This window comes from Hypanus sabinus, chromosome 27, assembly GCF_030144855.1.
Source record: "Hypanus sabinus isolate sHypSab1 chromosome 27, sHypSab1.hap1, whole genome shotgun sequence".
Taxonomy (NCBI): Eukaryota; Metazoa; Chordata; class Chondrichthyes; order Myliobatiformes; family Dasyatidae; genus Hypanus; species Hypanus sabinus.
In genome coordinates, this window is record NC_082732.1 from 40,454,508 (window position 1) to 40,474,491 (window position 19,984).

Genomic DNA, 19,984 nt, shown 5'->3' on the forward strand with positions numbered 1-19,984 from the left:
CCACCCTTCCAGGGATAGGGTTCCTCTTGTCCTCACTATCCCACCAGCCTCCAGAACATAATTCTCCAGAACTTCTGCCACCTCCGACGGGGTCCCACCACCAAGCACGTCTTTCCCTCCAACTTTCTGCTTTCCACTTGGATCACTCCCTCCATGATTCCCTTGTCCATTCATCTCTCCCCACTGATCTCCCTCCTGGCACTTACCCTTGTAAGTGGATCAAGTGGTACACCTGCCCCTACACCACCTCCCTCGGTACCATTCAGGGAGCCAAACAGTCCTTCCAGGTGAGGTGACACTTCACCTGTGAGTCTGTTGAGGTCATATACTATGTTTGGTGTTCCCAGTGTGGCCTCCTGTATATCAGTGAGACTTAAAGTTGATTGGGAGACCGCTTCGTCGAGCACCTGGTCTCCACTCACCAGAAGAAGCAGAATCTCTCAGTGGCCATTCATTTTAATTCCACTTACCATTTCCATTCTGATATGTCAATCCATGGCCTCCTCTACTGTCACAATGAGGCCACACTCAGGTTGGAGGAGCAACTCCTTATCTTTTGCCAGCCTCTAACCTGATGGCATGAACATTGATTTCTGGTACTTTCGGTAATGCCCCCCCCCCCCCCACACACACACACCTATCTCTTTACCCGCCGATCACCTCCCTCTGGTGTTCCTCACCCCCTTTTTCTATTGCCTTTTCTATCAGATGCCCCCTTCTCCAGCCAAGCATCTCTTTCACTAATCAACTTCCCTGCTCATTACTTACTCCTCCTCCCCCCACCTTTTAAGTCTACTTCTTGTCTTTTTTTTCCTCCAGTCCTGCCAAAGGGTGTCAGTCGGAAACATTGTTTGTAATTTTTTCCAAAGATGCTGCCTTGCCTGCTATGTACCTCCAGCATTTTGTGTGTGTTGTCAGAGCACCATCCAGACCATGCTGTCTTCTTGTCTGTGCCATCTGGAAGCCTTGGATCCCACACAACCAAGTTCAGGAACAGTTCTTATTCTTCAAGCATCATGTTCCTGAACCTTTAGTCACCTCAACTCTATACTGATTCCACAACCTATGGACTCTACAACTCTTGTTCTCAGTATAATTTATTTATCTATCTATTTTTGTATTTACACAGTTTGTCTTTTGCACACTAATGGTTTGTCAGTCTTTGTGCTTTTCATCAATTCTGTTGTACTTCTTTGTTCTACTGTGAATTCCTGCAAGAAACCGAGTCTCGTGGTGACATATGTGTCTTTCAATAATAAATTTACTTGGAACTTCGATATTTTCAAGTACTAATGAGCCAAAATTGGAGAGAGCTTTGCATTGTAGAATCTCTGGTACTTCTATCAGTGCATACATAAAACACAGTAATATCATAATAATTGAAAATTTTCAAGCAGCTAGCACTTCCTACAGCCAAACAACTCAATTCATTACTTATTTTGATGTTTGGATATCTATTTTATTTTGCTCCTTTAAGTGAATGGTCTATAGCTTTCTTGAAGTGCATTCAGTTTGGGTTGATATCAGCTGAGCAAAAAAGTAGTATTCTTGTTGTCTTCTGTAAAGTGGGGGGGGGGCAGGATAAATATATTTGTTCCCCATTGTACAACCAGCTGGTTATCTCTTTATGTACTGAATGCATCCGTTAGTCTCATGAGACCATGGATCTGCGCCTGGGAAGTCTTGCTTCACTCTGTGTTGGTAGCGCAGTGTCTGTTGTGGCTGTAGAGGCCCACATGGGAGTGACAATCTTGGCTGCAGTGATTGCATTTGAAGGCGCTGTCCTCCAGTGTTGTCTTAGTGCTGTTTTTTCGGCGAGTGCACTTTTCTTCAGCAGCAAGCCTCAGCTTCTCCTCTCTTCTTTTTAGACCTCTGCATAGTTCCAGCCTCCAGCAAGAGCAATCGCTCTGCAATGTCCTCCCACCTCTCCACGTTCATGTTCAGTGACTTCATGTCTCTCTTGCAGACATCTTTGAAATGAAGATGGGGCAGCCCTTGTGTTCTCTTGCCGGAGGCCAGTTCTATGTACAGCAGGTCTTTCGGGATCCTCCCATCTGACATGCGGTGTACGTGGCCCAGCCACCGGAGACGGCGTTATTGGGGCAGGGTGAAGAGGCTGGGTATCTAAGTGCGGGCCAGGACCTCATTGTTGGTGACTCAGTCAGTCCACTTGATGTCCAGGATGCGTCTCAGGCTGCGAAGGTGGAAGACGTTGAGACGCTGCTCTTGTCTGCAGTCGAGGCTCCAGGTCTTGCTGCCGTAAAGCAGTGTGCTGAGGATTCAGGCCCTGTAGACTGCAGTCTTGGTGTGCGTCGTCAGCTTTCTGTTCTCCCAGGCTCTCTGTCAGCTTGGAAAATGTTGAGGCTGCTTGTCCGATCCGTCTGTTGATCACGGGGTCTAGGGAGAGACTGTCCATGATGGTGGAGCCAAGGTATGTAAACTCGTGAACTACCTCCTGCTTGTAGTTGTTGATGATAATGGCAGGGGGATGCTCAATGCCTTGGCCCAACACGTTGATCATCTTCAGGCTGATGGTCAAGCTGAAGTCCTGACAGGCTCATGAGAAGCTGTCCATGAGGCATTGCAGTTGCTCTTCAGAGTGTGTTGCCAGTGCCGCGTTATCTGCAAAAAACATGTCCCTGATGAGTACTTCACGAACCTTGGTTTTCATCCTCAGCCGGGTCAGACTGAACAACCTTCCGTCCGATCTGGTGTGGAGGTAGACACCATCAGTTGATGTTTCAAAGGCGTGCTTCAGCATGACTGCGAAGAAGATGCCGAACAGGGTGGGGGCAAGCACACAGCCCTGCTTCACACCGCTGCGGATGTTGAAGGCCTCTGAAGAAGAACCATCAAACTGAATGACACTCTTCGTGTCTGTGTGGAATGACTGAACTATCGTGAAGAGCCTCAGGGAACAACCAATCCTGGTGAGGATTTTGAACAGGCGGTCTCTGCTCATTCAGTTGAAGGCCTTCGTGAGATCAATGAAAGCAACTTAGAGTGGTTGTCTTTGCTGTCTGCATTTCTCTTGTAGCCGTCGAAGGGAGAAGATCATGTCGATTGTGGAGCGTTCTGACCTGAAACTGCACTGAGACTTGCACTGAGATATACCCTCTTGGCTAATTTCTGCAGTCTGTTCAAGAACACATTGGCGACGACCTTCCCAACGCTGCTCAGCAAGGAGATTCCCCTGTAGTTGTTACAGTCGCTTCTGTCCCTTTTGTTCTTATAAAGGGTGACAATGTAGCAGTCTCTCATGCCTTGCGGAAGAAAATGGAAGTAGGATTACTGAATGTTGTTAAATGATGCAAGATTAAGAAAGGTTGGAATTTAATATTTCTGAAATAACATGTTACTTCTGAAATAGTGGAACCCAGCATTGAATTCAAGATTTAATGCACTCTTTCTTAAGATTATTTTCAATTTTATTGAGACAGTATAGGAGGTTGAGGATGAATTGTGAGTGTGATGGAGAATGTAAATTGGCTGGAAACTTGGTGTCATGTTTGTACACTAAACTGTTATTCTACAAAGCAGTCACCTAATCTGTAATTGGTCTGCTTAACGTGGGAGAGAATTTCTCCTCCACTCTTTGTTGTTGTAATGAATCATTCTTTAAGGACATTGTGAGGCAGTTTATGATAAATGATGGATTTTCTGGGCTTGGCGGCTTCATCACTTATGGACTGTCAACTTTTCACTCCAGTTTCTGACATTTAGTAGTGACAGTTAACGCTTTTGAATGACAGCAATTGTAATTCTATTTTTGCAGTGACGTTTGTAGAGTAAACCATCAACTTTCCTTGAGGCACTCTGTCAGATCAGTACAAGACAAGTTTTGTATTATTTGTTTCTTTGCAAAAGACAAAATGTGTGAATCTATTTTATCCACTTCTCCTGAGGTCTCGTATTACCCATGGGTTTGAGGCTTGAAGAACATTTAATGCTCTGTTTTTTCACTGTTGGAAAAGCTGATTAAACTGTTACCCTTTGGTGAACCAAGCTGGTAGGTTCTAAATTTCTATAATTAATCTAAATTCTTCATCCAGACTGTGAAGGATCAGGTGATGCAAGAATAGTATCCAGATTTTTAGTGGAATGATTGTAGTGTTCTGGATCTTGGAAATGACCTGTTTCACTTTTCAAAGGCATTTATTTATTGCTATTTTTCCTCTTCCTCTTCCTCTTCCTCCTCCTCCACCCCAGGCATAGGGTGCAGGTTGCGAGAGTCCTCAGTCCTGGGCCAAAGGTTCATTGGCCGTTTGGCTTCTGCTTTCACCATGCAACTTCGTATGACTTCTCGGCAACGATCCTTCCTCTCTCAGTGATGAGGTCCTTAGAGCTTTGGTTAGAGCTTTTGTAGTTCTGGGTTTTCACAGGATGCACTTGCTTGCCCCACGTCCAACCCTAGTCCTTTCATGGTCATGCTTCTGACCACCCATGGTGGAGATTTTTATTGCTATAGTTTCTTCAAAAACTTTTTATATTTACAGGTTTTTATCTTTATTTGATTTCACCCTGTAAAACCTAGGTTGAACAGAAAGCTTTATTGTTGTAGAAACAAAAAGGCGATTAATCTATTTTTATTATTTCTGGAAAATGTGTGACTCTCTTTATTAATTTTGATTGCATCAATAATGTGTCAGGTGTAAGAAGCAGGCAGCATTAAATTGGCCTAATTTGCACTTTTAAGGTAAAAATTTTCCTTGCAGAAAAAACAATTAGGTGAAATTTCAATAACTACCTTCACTCTTTGACCTCTAACATCTGTTAAGATTGAATTATATTTGATCATGTGAACGATAGATAATCAAAATGTGATTTATTCAGACTCGTTTATTCACATTAAGTATATACTTGTCACCATATACAAATCTGAGATTCATCATCTTGTGGGCATACTCAGTAAATCCATAGAATAGGAGCTATAACAGGATCAATGAAAGATCAGAGTGCAGAAGACAATAAACTGTGGAAATGTGAATTTAAATTAATAGCAATAAATAATGAGAACATAAAATATCAAGATAAAGAGTCATTAAAGTGAGATCATTGGTTGTGGGATAATCTCAATGGATAAGCAAGTGAATGTAGCCTGATATCCAAAAGCCTGATGGTTGAGGGGTAGTAACTGTTCTTGCACCTGGTGGTGTGGACTCTGAGGCTCTTGTATTTTCTACCTGATAGCAGCAACAAGAAGAGGGCATGGGCTGGATAGTTAGGATCTTTAATGATGGATACTGCTTTCCTATGACAGTGTTTCATGTAGATGTACTCAATGGTTGGGAGGGCTTTACTCATAATGTATTGGGCCAAATCCACTACTTTTAGTAGGATTTTCTGTTCAAAGACATTGGTGTTTCTATACCAGGCTGTGATGCAGCCAGTCAGTATACTCCTCACTACACACCAATGGAAGTTTGCCAAAGTTTTAGATGTCATGCCAAATCTCTGCAAACTCCTGAGGAAGTAGAGGTGCTGCCATGCTTTCTTCACAATTGTATTTATGTGCTGGGTGTGCAGCCTAGCAGAGAGTGCTCATCTTAATCACTTTTCTTGTGATCAGAAGAAACTGTTGGACATTGGTGGTGTGGAATGCTGTAAGTCCAAATCATTGATTTATTAGTAAATGATGGGGGAGCTGTGTGGCTTCGGTCATAGCAAAGACTGGGCCTTAAACTTCAGTGTTACCTGTTTACAGCTGCCCAGGAGAGCCAGAGCTGTTGGAGTCAGTGTGCTCCACTGGAGTGCTGGAGGTGTTGTGGTACGGCCTCCATGCTGGTGTCAGTGCTGCCCACCCCCGTGTTCACTTGGCAGAAGACTGTCTGGCAGGGTGATGCAACGTTCATGAACTCAGGAACTTGGGCTATATATTTTTTTGTATGATTGTATTTTACTGATATCTTATATGTGCCTTATGTTGTGTATGATTGTTGGCACTTTGCTTTAAACCTTGACCCTGGATTAATACTGTTTCGTTTGGCTATGTTGCAAGTGTCGCCATATGTTCTGGTGTCAGCATAGCATGCCCACAATGCTCAACACAACAAGCAATAAAACAGCAACAGCAAAGCAAGCCCCCTTCCTCCCTCCCACCCGCCCACACAAAGTCCTCCAACCCCAGGACTGGCCTCCAGCCTCCAGCATTTGGCCATTGGACTTTGACTTCCAGACATCTAATCAACCTTCGGGGTTTGATCTTCCTTATCAATGTTTGTACTAGCTGATCAAGCAACCCCAGGGTATAGTTTAGGGATTTTACATTTTGTCATCCAGATATATTAAGATAAACCAGATATGTTAAGTTTAAAATGAATTCCTACTTTTCATTGCAAATGTAAGGAAAAATACGTGGCCTGATTTTGCTGATTAAGGCCATCCCTGCTGAACATCGACGGCTCCTCAGTAGAGATCGTTAAGATCACCAAATTTCTTGGTGTTCACCTGGAGGAGAATCTCACCTGGCCCTCAACACCAGCTCCATAGCAAAGAAAACCCAGCAGCGTCTCTACTTTCTACGAAGGCTGAGGAAAGTCCATCTCCTACCCCCCCATCCTCATCACATTCTACAGGGGTTGTATTGAGATTATCCTGAGCAGCTGCATCACTGCCTGGTTTGGAAATCTCGGATTTCCATGGTTGCCATATCAGATCGCAAGACCCTGTAGCGGATAGTGAGATCAGCTGAGAAGATCATCGGGGTCTCTCTTCCCGCCATCACGGACATCCACAAAGCAAAGCAAACAGCATTATGAAGGACCCCACGCACCTTTCATACAAACTCTTCTCCCTCCCGCCATCTGGGAAAAGGCACTGAAGCATTCGGGCTCTCACGACCAGACTATGTAACAGTTTCTTCCCCCAAGCTATCAGACTCCTCAATACCCAGAGCCTGGACTGACACCTTACTGCCCTATTATCCTGTTTATTATTTATAGTATGCCTGCATTGTTTTGTGCACTTTATGCAATCCTGGGTAGGTCTGTAGTCTAGTATAGTTGTTTTTTTTTCTCTGTGTTTTTTATGTAGTTCAGTCTAGTTTTTGTACTGTGTCATGTAACACCATGGTCCTGAAAACTGTTGTCTCATTTTTACTATGTACTGTACCAGCAGTTATGGTTGAAATGACATTAAAAGTGACTTGACTTGATGTCCTACAAATTTATGGTTCAGATCCATGAGATTAAACTTGCCCTGTGACTGTATTACATCTGATCTGAGGTCCGGTGCTGTGTGTCTGTCTCATGAGTAGTGGGTAGGCCAGAAGAAGCCCTGTCCATGAAACTTTGGCACAAATGGCATTGATATCCACAGTTTTGTCATCAGTCAAAGCAGTGAGATTCAGAAGCATGCAAAATTGTTCAATGAAAAGCATTCACATTTTTTAAATGCCTCAGAATAAATGCTCAGTTGTTGGTCTTAATGATGGAGTGTACTAATAAATTCGGTGACTGCCAGGTTCAGGACTGTCACATTCCAGTAGGCACATATCAAAGTCCTAAACTTTCTGCCAGTCGTGAGGGTAAACAAAGACAGTTTGTCTGAGAGCTGTTGGCAATGGCCGACATGATTCAGGTTGATAGATTTTTCTCAATTTAAAAGATAAAAAACTCTGGTAGGTTTGAGTAAGGATTTTGCTTGAGAGAATTTGACAAGTGCTAACAATGATTAAACTCAGTTTTTACCCAGTGTTATCAAATGTTACACATTTCTTTGACCTGAATCATTTACTTGCGGTTAAGAAGACCGAGCCAGGACATTTTTGTTAATGAGAATCGAGCTTTCTTCACAAAGACATGATCAATAAATACTGTAGGTATGCCAAATACCTCTTGATAGGCATTTATGATCTGACTTTTAAGCCAGTTCTTGAACTGAAGGGAATAAGATATTTAATTTCTAAAATTTTTAACAAATAGATTTCCTATAAATAATATCTATAATTACTTGTATCATTCCTAAAATTTAGGTTCACCTGCTGGTATTTTTATCAAGGTACAATTATTTTAAAAATATGAGATATGCAAGAGAACACTTAAGAAAGAAATCAGGAGGGTTAAAAGAAGACATTGATAAGTTGTTCTATTAGACAAGCTGAAGGAGAATCCTAAGGGCTTCTACAGATATGTTAAGAGCAAAAGGATTGCTAGGGACAAAAGTGGTCCTCTGGAAGATCAGATTGGAGCCTAAAAAGATGGGGGTATCTTAAGTGGATTTTTTTTTGCATCTGTATTTATTTGGGAGACGGATACAGTTTATACAGAAGTGAGGGAAAGCAACAGTGAGGATGTGGCGGCTACAGATTACAGAGGAGGAGGTGTTTGCTGTCTTGAGTCAAATTAGTGTGAACAAATCCCCAGGACCTGACAAATAGATTCCCTGTGGAAGGGAAGTGCAGAAATTGTAGAGGCCCCAGCAGAGATATTTAAATCATCCTTAGCGACAAGTGATGTACTAGAGGATTGGAGGGCATCTAATGTTGTTCCACTGTTTAAGAAAGTCTCTGAGAATAAACCAGAAAATTATAGGCAGTGGGGAAGTTATTGGAAAGTATTCTAAGGGACTTGGATATATGAGTATTTTGATAGACAGTATGGCCTTGTTTTTGGTAGGTTATGTCTTACCAATCTTACAGAGTTTTTCAAAGAAGTTACCAGGGAAGTTGATGAAGGCAAGGCAGTGGATTTTGTCTATGTTTGACAAGATCCCGTATGGAAGGTTGGTTTAGAAGGTTTGGTCACTTGGCATTCAAGATGAGCTAGTGAATTGGATTAGACATTGGCTTTGTAGAAGAACCCAGAGAGTGGTAGTAAGATTGTTGCCTTTTGGACTAGAAGCCTGTGACTAGTGGAGTGCTGCAGGGTCTGTTGTTGTTTATCATCTATATGAACAATCTGGATGATAATGTGGTTAAGTGGATCTGCAGATTTGCTGATGACTCCAAGATCCAGGGTGTAGTGAACAGTGAGGAAGACTATCAAAGCTTGCAGTGTGATCTGGAGCAGCTGGAAAAATAGGCTGAAAAATGTCAGATGGAATTTGATGCAGATAAGTGTGAGGTGTTGCAATTTGTGAGGACCAATCGGAGAAGGTCTTACACAGTGAGTGGTAGGGTACTGAGGAGTGCAGTAGAACGAAAGGATCTGGAAATGCAGGTCCATAATTCACTAAAAGTGGTGCCACAGGTAGATAGGGTCGTTAAAAAAAACTTTTGGCACATTGACCTTCATAGATTAAAGTATTGAGTGCAGAAGTTGGAATGTGATGTTGATGAGATTTAATTTGGAGTATTGTGTGAAGTTTTGGTGGTCTACCTACAGGAAGGATATAAATAAGATTGAAAAAGTTCAGAGAAAATTTACAAGGATGTTTCTGGGACTGGAGGGCCTGAGCCATAAGGAAAGATTGAATAGGTTAGAACTTTATTCCCTAGAACAAAGATTTGATAGATTTGATAGAGAAATACAAAATTATGAGGGCTACTGATATGGTAAATGCAAGCAGGCTTTTCCCTCTGGGGTTGGTTGAGACACCAACAAGATGTCATGGGTTAAGGGTGAAAGGTGAAATGTTGGGGAAACTACTTTACTGAGAGTGTGGAATTAACTGTATGCAGTTTTGATTTCAGCATTTAAGAGAAGTTTTAGATGGGTACATGGATGGTAGAGGCTGGGTGCAGGACAGTGAAACTAAGCAGGTTAAATGGTTCAGCATGGACTAGATATGCCAGAAGGCCTGTATTGGGTCTGTAGTTTTCTATGACTGTGATTCAATACTTGGATGACTTTTCTTGAAAATAATAATCTCTTAATTACAATAGATTATTACTACAGAGAAGAGATTAAAAATTAGGTTTTTGTCACATGTACATTGAAACATCGAAATATGCAGTGAAATGTATAAATGTGAGAAGTTCTGCAGGTGCTGGAAATCCAAAGCAACTATTTACTCTTTTCCATTAATGCTGCCTGACCTGCTGAGTTCCTCCAGCATTTTGTGTGTTGTTTGGGATTTCCAGCATCTGCAGATTTTCTCTTGTTTGTGTTAGTAAAGGAAACCTGCTTTTGAAGCAACCTTTCCATGTAATAAACCAGAACCAAAATGTGATTTGCTGCCTTACCCATCTTCATCCTTTTGGAAATCAGATAAATACTGAGGTCCTCTAAAGGGTAGTTGTCTCTGTGTAGGGAAATTTATCTCCAGTGAAGGCAGCGAAGGTATTGTGCTTATTCTTCTCTTTGTCTTGGGATGTGATTAGGTATGCAAATCAGTAGAAAAGAGCAACAATACTTAGTTTCTTCACCAACTTTTAACTAATTTTTCAAAATATGATGCATTGTTCGCTTTCTTGTCGTGTAAATAGATATATCAGGCTTAGTAGTGTAGTACTTCCACCACTCTGAGTGCTAGGCTTAGCTGGAATTGAGCAGAGCCAAAAGTCTCCTGCCTCTCTGTGAGTTTGTCTGGTGGTGAAAAAGATTGCTGGCATGGAAATGGATAAGCTGCTCTACCGATCTGGCTGTCTTACTGACCTGATAAAAACTGAGCATAACTAATGCTCAGTCAATGGGTTGGACATTCCATTCCATTAACTTTAGTAGCTGTGGTAATCAAATGAACTGCTGCGTTCAGGTGATCAAGCTTCCTGAATGTTGTGTTGCACCAAACTGCTAGTAGTGAGTATTCTATTATATTCCTGATGTGAGCATTATAAATGATCAAAACTTTAAATGTTGTCACAAAGTACCCAGCTTGTGTCTTATCTGCAGTGATATACAGTATCTCAGACAATACACTATTATTTATTACTTATTTAATTTTTTTGTGTGTCTTTGCACAGATGTTGTCTTTGGCACATTGGTTACCTATCTTTGTGTGTAATTTTTCAATGGTTCTATTGTGTTGCTTTGTATCTACTGTGAATGCTTACAAGAAAATGAATCTCAGTAGTATTGGTGACATGACATGTATTACTTTGATAATAAATTTACTTTGAATTTTGAACTATATCTGATCATATTAAGGTGTAACCTTGATACCAGTTTAACAAAAGCGGTGACACTGTTGAGTGCTTATAATGAGGATGGCCGTTGTTACTTTCATAGAATAAGTGTTACTTGTCACTTTTACAGCTCTGAGTTGTTTAATTTTCAGAGGGCATGCATAAAGAAATCGTCACTAGAAACAAGTGAATTTGCCTTATGACAAGAAAGGTTATGGATTAATCTATTGAAAATCATTGGTTATTTGCATAAATTGGCTGCAAGGTTTCTTGTATTACAATAATGACTAAAATATAGACTTGGTGTGAAGTATTCTGAGATGTTCTGAAATTGTGGAAGGTGCAATACAAATAGAAATAATTTATCAAACCACCTCGGCCCTCACACCAACCCTACCATCGGCAAGTTACCTTTCTTGAAGCATCGTGTCAAAAAGTGACAAAACCTCTGTTACAAATTGTGGTTAGATATTCTGGTTTTTTGGATGACTTTGCATTTCTCTTGAATTCCATTTGACACAGATTTCCTAATTGCTGAATGTTATAACTTCCTGTTTCCAGCTGTATGTACAACCATGATTATACAAATCTCAATAGACTCCAAAATATTCAGTATATCTAATGTAAAGCTGATTCTGTAGATGCTGCTCATCACTTCCCACTGTCTAAAAGAATGTTAGCATAGCCCTGTTGTTATTATCCTCGTTCAAAAGTATCCATCAAATTTACTCTTTCTATGAATGAAGTTTTATTATAGTTCAAAAAGCACAATCTGATGAACCTCCCAGTTTATTGATATGGACTATTACATTCATATGAGCCTCTTGGGCCAAATAAGTAGGATTTTCTCAGTTCTGCTGATGCATGAGATACTCCACAATCCATGCAATGAAACAGCAAGGACTTAGAATTCATAAATACATGTCAGTGTAAAGAGGAAAACTTGGGTGATGTAGGTGATCAGGAGGTTGCCGTTACATCTTTAGAAAATATTGAAGAATCCCATCCCGATTAGTAGAGCCCAAATCCAAAGAAGTAGGAACATTTTGAGAGAGAACTATTTATTCATTTGCAGGGCAGTTTGGGGGAATTTGGCAGTTTCCTTTATGATAGTCTGCTCCTTTCTGAACCTAATAACTGTGCATTGTGAAATAAACTTTTATTTTCAACATACATTTTCTTGGATAAAACTTCACCACACAAAACCACGCGTAAGTAGCCACAGATCGCAAATAAGCAAAAGAAATAAAAATAGAGTTGGTGTCTCTTCCATTTGTTCTGCCATTCAGTACAATGGAATGGTTTTCCTGTGCTAAACTCATTTTCCTTGATTCTCTGAATGTCTAAAGATCCATCTCTCTATTGTGTACAACTCTGTGCCTGAGCCTTTGTAGCCATCTTCAAAGGTTCACATACATATAGGTGAATGAATCTTTTCCTTTGTCAATCCTAAGTGTCTCCTCTCGCTTTGAGACCACGTGCCTGTCATGCCAGCCGGGGGAAACATTGTTAAAAACTAATAGAGATACAGCATGGTAATAGGCCTTTTCGAACCAGTGAGCCCATGCCGCCCAATTAACCTACAAACAAATATTCCAGCTGCCACTCTGGAATGTGGGAGGAAGACCATACTGCCATCGGGAGAACATACAAACTCCTTACAGACAGCAGTGGAAGTTGAGCTTGGCTTGCTGTTGCTGTAATAGCATTACACTAACGGCTGTACTACTGTGCCACCACCTCAGCTTTCTGAGCTACCTTGTCAAGCACTAAGGTCTTTGTTTGATGAATATTATTCTTAAATCAAAGCATTTATATTCTCTTCTTGAAGGATAATTCCCCCGTGCCCACAGGGTCTATCATGTTGTCAATCCAGAGGTCTTTTTTACTCTCCATCTATTGCAGTTTCATCCTTCCTTTGGCAGGGAGACCAGACCTGTTCTTTGAACTTCAGGTGCGGTTTCACCAGGGCATTGTATCATTGTAGTAAAATATTTTTGTACTTAATTTAAATACTAGTGTAATAAAGGCCAGACTACTGTTTTCCTTGCTATGCCAGCATATTAACTATCAGTGATACATGTATAATGATACTAGGTCTCCCACCTACTTAAAAAATGTCCTTTTCTTTTTTGAGGACAAGTTCACACTTTTTGCTCATTATATTCCATTTGCCAAGTAGCCTGTTTATACTCCATTGAAATTCGTCTGCTTACTCATCACAATCCTCCCTGCCACCCAGCTTTGTATCATCTGCAGATTTGGATATTGTCGACCCCCCCTCATCCAAATTAATTATATAAACTATCATTAGCTGGGACCCAGCAGTTGCTTCTCAAGCAGCCTCCAAACATGTAACTAACTAGTCTGTTGTCAATGCACACCAGAATACTACCCGGGTTTTGTTGAATCACCTCTTGTGGCACCATATCCAGTGCCTCTTGAAGGTCCAGATGCATTTTATGTGCTTGTTAAGCATTATATATTCTGCTCATAAAACTTCAACAAATATGTCTAATCTGATTTCCTTTTCATAAATCCTCATCGACTCTGTCCAAATCAGTTGTTATTTTTGAAATGCCCTGTTTCCATTTCCCAAATAACAGCTTCGAGCATTTTCTGTACCTCTGGTGTCAGGTTGACAGGTCAGGATTTTTCTTTTCTCTCCCTCTTGCCTCCAAAAAGCGGTGGAATTTGCATAGTTAGTAATATTTATTTAATCCTTCTCCAAGTGCCTGCAAGTTAGCTGGAGTGGAAAACGAAAAATGCTGTTCTGTAAAATGTTCTAGTCTTATTGAACATGAAATACATAATGGTTCTCTTTGTCCCTGGAAGTAGTGTATTCATTGCTTCATTTTCCTTCTCTCATTAGATTGTGTTTACATAGAGAGCCGTCGCCCTAATACACCGTATTTCATCTGCAGCATTCAAGAATTCAAACTGGTGAGTGTCATATTCATTTATGCATGATTAAGCCTTTCCTTTTCTTTTAGACTCATGAGACAATTTAATGTGATTGATTTGTTCAAATACTTTACATTCTTATGCTGCAAAATCTATCTTGTTTGCCTAGCTGGATTTAAAATCGTAGGCTGCTCTGTTTGTGTGTTGAATGTGCTACCTACAAGTCTTTTACTCTTGAGGCAAAATGTCTGCAACAAATCACGCTCAAACACAAGTTGAAAAGTGGTTGGGGTACTGATTGTTCAAGGCTGGTTATGCATTCTTGTAATGTTAATGCTTGATTGCCAGCAAGGTGAAGATCCGTAAACAAACAAAATCCAAGACATACTGGAGCAGAATTAGTCCATTTGGCTAATCAGAACTGCTCTATCATTCCATCAATGCTGATTTATTATCCTTTTAACCCCATCCTCCTGCTTTCTCCCCATAACCTTAGGTAGCCTTACTAATTATGAATCTCTCAACCTCTACTTTAAATGCCCAATGACTTGGCCTCCACAGCTGTCTGTGGCAATGATTCTACGTATTCATCACCCTCTGGCTAAATGAATGTGTCCCTCTATTGTGAGACTGTGCCCTCTGGTCCTAGACTCCCCAACTATAGGAGACATCCGCTCCCCATCCACTCTGTCAAGGCTTTTCAATATTCAATAGATTTCAATGAGATATTCTCGTGAGCCTCCTCTCCCTCTCCAATGCTAACACATCTTTTCTTAGATCAGGGGCCCAAATTGCTTTATGGTACTCTTAAATGCAGTCTGACCAATGCTTTCTAAAGCTTCATGGCTATAAATGTGGATGATGTGGGCAAGTTTCGTATCAGTGGTGACCTCAATAGTCAAGGTAGGTGACTGGATTTTCTCTTGGTGGAGATACGTTGCCTGGCCCTGTTGTCGATGTTCAGATATGAATTGCGTGGTCCTTCAGCATGCAGCCATGTGCTGCATCATCTCTGATGATTTACTAATGGTATTGTGTATTTTGCTATTATCAGCCAACATCTTTATCTCCTGATCAAATTATGAAAGAAAACTCATTGCTGAGGCAGTTGTAATGATTGACGTATAACAAATGGAACTATCTTTGTACAAATTCTGACTCCAGTCAGTAGAAAGTTGATCCGTTTCCCTTATTTTCCTCAAACACTTGACATCATGCTCCGATTGAATAATGAGTTGAGATTGATTGCCTGTAACATTAAGGCAAAGTTTGACTAAGTTTGTACTATTATTGTAATAAGGCAGCAAGACAGCCCTGGCAAACACAAAATGAAGCTTTGGTGAGCTGGTTATCAGCAATTAATAGTACAATGATTGTTGTGTGAGTTACCACTCTTAAATCTAAATTTTCCTTTGATTTGTCTGGATTGGATTAATTGGATTTTAAAATTATGCCGGTGGACTTTTTAACATGGACGTGTGGTTAAGGAGAGAATTGAAATCAAATCTTTGCGATTGACAAGAGATGTTTATGGCTGATACGTTGCTTCCTTTGCCTTACAAATTAGCACATGCTGACTACTGAGAAACAGCAACACCATAACAATAGGAGTTTTTAGATTTCCTTGCTGTGAAATAATTTCTGTAATCTGTATTTTTAATTTAGGTTTAATATGCTGTTGATGGCTATTATATAGAAATTACTGGATAATTAGAAAGCATAAAGAAGGGAAGCAAATGCCCATTTTGTTATTAATGCCTTTTGTAGCTGTATGACTGAGGGTTTGGCTATAGCTTCTGTTTGATTTGCTTCTAATGTTACAACATCATAGAAATGTTGTACAATATAGTAGATTCATTATTACGTTGAATGAGAGTGGGCATTAGTGAATTATTTACACTTAGTAGATTCAAAACCCACTGCTACATTTGGTATTTATTATACCTGTTCAGAGAATTACTTAGCTGTGCTATAATTAGTTGCATTTTGACACTGCTTACATGCATCAGTGCTTGTATAAATTAGCTTCAATATGGGTATTACATTTGTCAAAACTCTATAAAATAATATTTAAAAGGGAACTTCAATTGAAATGATCTGAAATGGAGTGAGAAATTATTGGTATCTTCTGTTCCTGTTATGCTGAGATCACCTCAGTATCTTAATCTTTGACTTACCGTAATTTTTTTTGAAAGGAATTGTAATTGAAGAAAGAGAATACTCATGTTAAGCTTTAGTGTCTGTGCTAATTTAAGCCAATTTTTGAAAAAAAGACTTCCAAGAGTTGATGAGAAAGCAGTTTAATATATTTTCCATTTTAAAATTCAAATAGCTGCTCTTTGTAGGAAGTTTATCTACATTTTTTTTCTGAGTGAAAAATTCTTTGAATAATTGAGCTGGTAGAAGAGGAACTATGTAGTGCAGCTGACGGGTGACAAAATGCAAAACTACATTGAAGGTTGCTTTTGTGCACATGTTTGACTTGACTGTGTCCCTTAAGACCTGATAATGGCAGTTCAATAAGATGATGGGTGCCGTGATAGCATAGCGGCTAGTACAAACCCCATTTCCAGAAAAGCTGGGATATTTTCCAAAATAGAATAAAAACAATAATCTGTGATATGTTAATTCACGTGAACCTTTATTTAACTGACAAAAGTACAAAGAAAAGATTTTCAATAGTTTTACTGACCAACTTAATTGTATTTTGTAAATATACACAAATTTAGAATTTGATGTCTGCAACACACTCAACAAAAGTTGGGACAGAGGCATGTTTACCATTGTGTAATATCACCTTTCCTTTTAATAACACTTATTAATCATTTTGGAACTAAGGATACTAATTGCAGTAGATCTGCAATTGGAAATTTTGTCCATTCTTGCGTGATATAAGACTTCAGCTGCTCAACAGTCCGTGGTCTCCGTTGTCTGATTCTCCTCTTCATGATGCGCCATACATTTTCAATAGGAGATAGATCTGGACTGGCAGCAGGCCAGTCAAGCACACGCACTCTTGTGTCTACAAAGCCATGCTGTGGTAACCCGTGCAGAATGTGGTCTGGCATCGTCGTGCTGAAATAAGCATGGATGTCCCGGGATGAGACGTCGCCTTGATGGCAACATATGTCTCTCTAAAATCCTAATATACGCCTCAGAGTCAATGGTACCTTCACATACATGCAACTCACCTATGCTGTGGGCACTGATGCACCCCCATACCATCACAGATGCTGGCTTTTGCACCTTTCACTGATAACAATCAGGATGGTCGTTTTCATCTTTGGCACAGAGAACTCGATGCCCGTTTTTCCTGAAAACTAGCTGAAAAGTGGACTCATCTGACCACAGCACACAGTTTCACAGTCTTTTGGTCCATCTGAGATGAGCTCGGGCCCAGAGAACTTGCCGGCATTTTTGCATAGAGTTGATGTATGGCTTCCTCCTTGCGTAATACCTTTTCAAGTTGCATTTCTAGATGCAGCGATGGACTGTGTTAAGTGACAATGGTTTTCCGAAGTACTCCCGAGCCCAGGTGGCTGTAATTGTCACAGTAGCATGACCATTTCTTAGGCAGTGCCGCCTGAGGGCTCGAAGATCACACGCATTCAACAGTGGTTTCCGACATTGCCCTTTACGCACTGAGATGTCTCTGAATTCTCTGAATCTTTTCACAATATTATGTACTGTAGATGTTAAAAGACCTAAATTCTCTGCAGTCTTGTGTTGGGAAATGTTCCTTTTGAACTGACTAACAATTCTCACGAATTTTGGCACAAAGCCACGATCCATCCTTGCTTGTAAAGACTGAGCCTTTGATGGACGCTACTCTTATACCCAGTCATGATACGTCACCTGTTACCAATTAGCCTGCTTAATGTGGAGTCTTCCTAATACTCTGTGCACTTTTCAACCTTATTTTAACTCTGTCCCAACTTTTGTTGAGTGTGTTGCAGACATCAAATTCTAAATTTGTGTATATTTACAAAATACAATTAAGTTGGTCAGTAAAACTATTGAAAATCTTTTCTTTGTACTTTTGACAGTTAAATAAAGGTTCACGTGAATTAACATATCACAGATTTTTGTTTTTATTGCATTTTGGAAAATATCCCAACTTTTCTGGAAATGGGGATTGTATGATGATGTTATTGTTCGCAGTGTTGGACTTCAGAGTTCAATTCCAGTGTTCTCTGTAAGGGATTTTCATGTTCCTCTACATGAGCGCATGAGATTCCTCTGGGGACCTTGGTTTCCTCATCAGCTCGGGAGAGGTGATGAGCATTCCAAGGGGCAAACTGGCCACAGCAGTGATAGCAGGAGAGGTGAAAAAACTTTATTGATCCTAAAGGAAATTACAGTGTCACAGAAGCATTATGTGCACATATAGACAAATATACAAATATTAAAAGAAAAAGAAGAAAGAATTTAAAAAAAGTTATCCCAGACTCTCTATAGGGAAGGATCATCACTTGCATGGCTGTAGGTTGACTCATTATTGAGCCCTGTTATGATACAGCAACAATGAATATAGAATTGAGTCCAGTTATATAAACAAATAAACATTTATTAAACTCTGCTCAATAAAAATAATAAGTAAACAAGCGACTAACTTATCTGTAAGTTAACTGCTATACAGCAACTCGAACAGTTCTTAAAGCGATTAATGCGAACAAAGTTCTTAAAATGGTAAGTGTGAAAGTCCAAGTGATTTATACAGTCATTAGGAAAGACTTTCCTGAAGTAACGAATTCCTTGATGATGTGACGTTGCTGCTGACCCCAGCCAAAATATGCCTTGCCTGAAGGATTTACGATGAAAGAAATAAAAACAGCTTAAAGAAACGGACCTTCTCCTTGGCGAATAACAGTACCCCAACCCTTTCTGCTCTTACAGCAGGGATTATCTCGGATGCAGGTTACTATCTCCTTGAACGAAGACCCAATAAGGTTGATCCTGTATTACCACCGACGACACCAACTTTACTCAATCCTTCGGGTTCCTGTACTTCGATAAATTCTTCACTCTCCCACTGATTTGCAAAGGTAGAAAACAAACCACAACTGGCAGCGTTTGGCAACACTGCCGGCAATAACCTTTGAGACTGAAGACAGAATGTAAAACTCCACTTTAAAAACAAACTGTGTCATGACAGGAATATACAGCATAACGGAGTAACTGACAAATTAAACAACAAACTAACCTGCGTCACAGCAAGGCTTTCTTGTTTTATACCTGTTGGAACAGGCCATCACATGACCTCCCACTGGCGGGAAAATTACATTATGTGACCTCACACTGGCAGGAAATTACATCACCCCACCATCACAAGACCATTACATCATGCTCACCAGATGCTCAATTACATCATGGTCATAAGACAGTCACAAGATACCCACGGAGTATGTAACAGCCCTAATAGCCAAGGGTAAAAATGTCCTCATATCGCACTCTTTGGAGCAGCTGTCTTAGTCTGTTACTAAAAGTAGTCCTCTTTTCAGCCAAGGCAGCATGCAGAGGGTGAGAAACATTGTCCAGAATTGCCAAGATTTTCCATAGGGTCCTTGGTTCTACCACAGCGTCCAGTGTGTCCAGTTTGACTCCTGTAACGGAGCAAGCCATTCTAATCGTTTTATTGAGCCAGTTGGCATCATTTGTGTTGATGCCATTGCCCCAGCATGCCTTCATGTAGAAGATTGTTCTGCCAACAACAGGCTAGTACAACATGTGAAGGAGAGGCCTGCATACTCCAAAGGACCTCAGTCTCCTCAGGAAGTAGAGGCACCTCTGGTGACTTCTTGTACACAGCCTCTGTGTTGGTGCTTCACTCACATCTGTCATCCAGGTGCACCCCCAGGTACTTGTAGGTCCTCACCACATCCACATCCTCACTATTAGTAGTACCAGGGAGCAGTGCAGGCTTAGTCTTCCTTCTGCTTTGTCTTACTGATGTTGAGCTGCAGATAATTCAGCTTGCACAATTCGATAAAAATCCTGTACCAGGGCCCTCTATTCATCCTCCCGTCCTCCCTTTATACACCCAACTATTGCTGAGTCATCAGAGAATTTCTGCAG

At 40.5% G+C, this 19,984-nt stretch overlaps 1 protein-coding gene across 3 annotated transcripts in view; it reads left to right on the top strand.

Annotated features, from left to right (window-relative positions):
* rerea (arginine-glutamic acid dipeptide (RE) repeats a) overlaps window positions 1–19,984 on the top strand; it is a 619,674-nt gene that overhangs the window by 204,857 nt on the left and 394,833 nt on the right. For all 3 annotated transcript variants that reach the window (XM_059952295.1, XM_059952297.1, XM_059952298.1), the window contains exon 3: window positions 13,878–13,948. In XM_059952295.1, coding sequence (XP_059808278.1) covers window positions 13,878–13,948 — 71 coding nt within the window. The remainder of the gene's footprint in view (window positions 1–13,877; window positions 13,949–19,984) is intronic.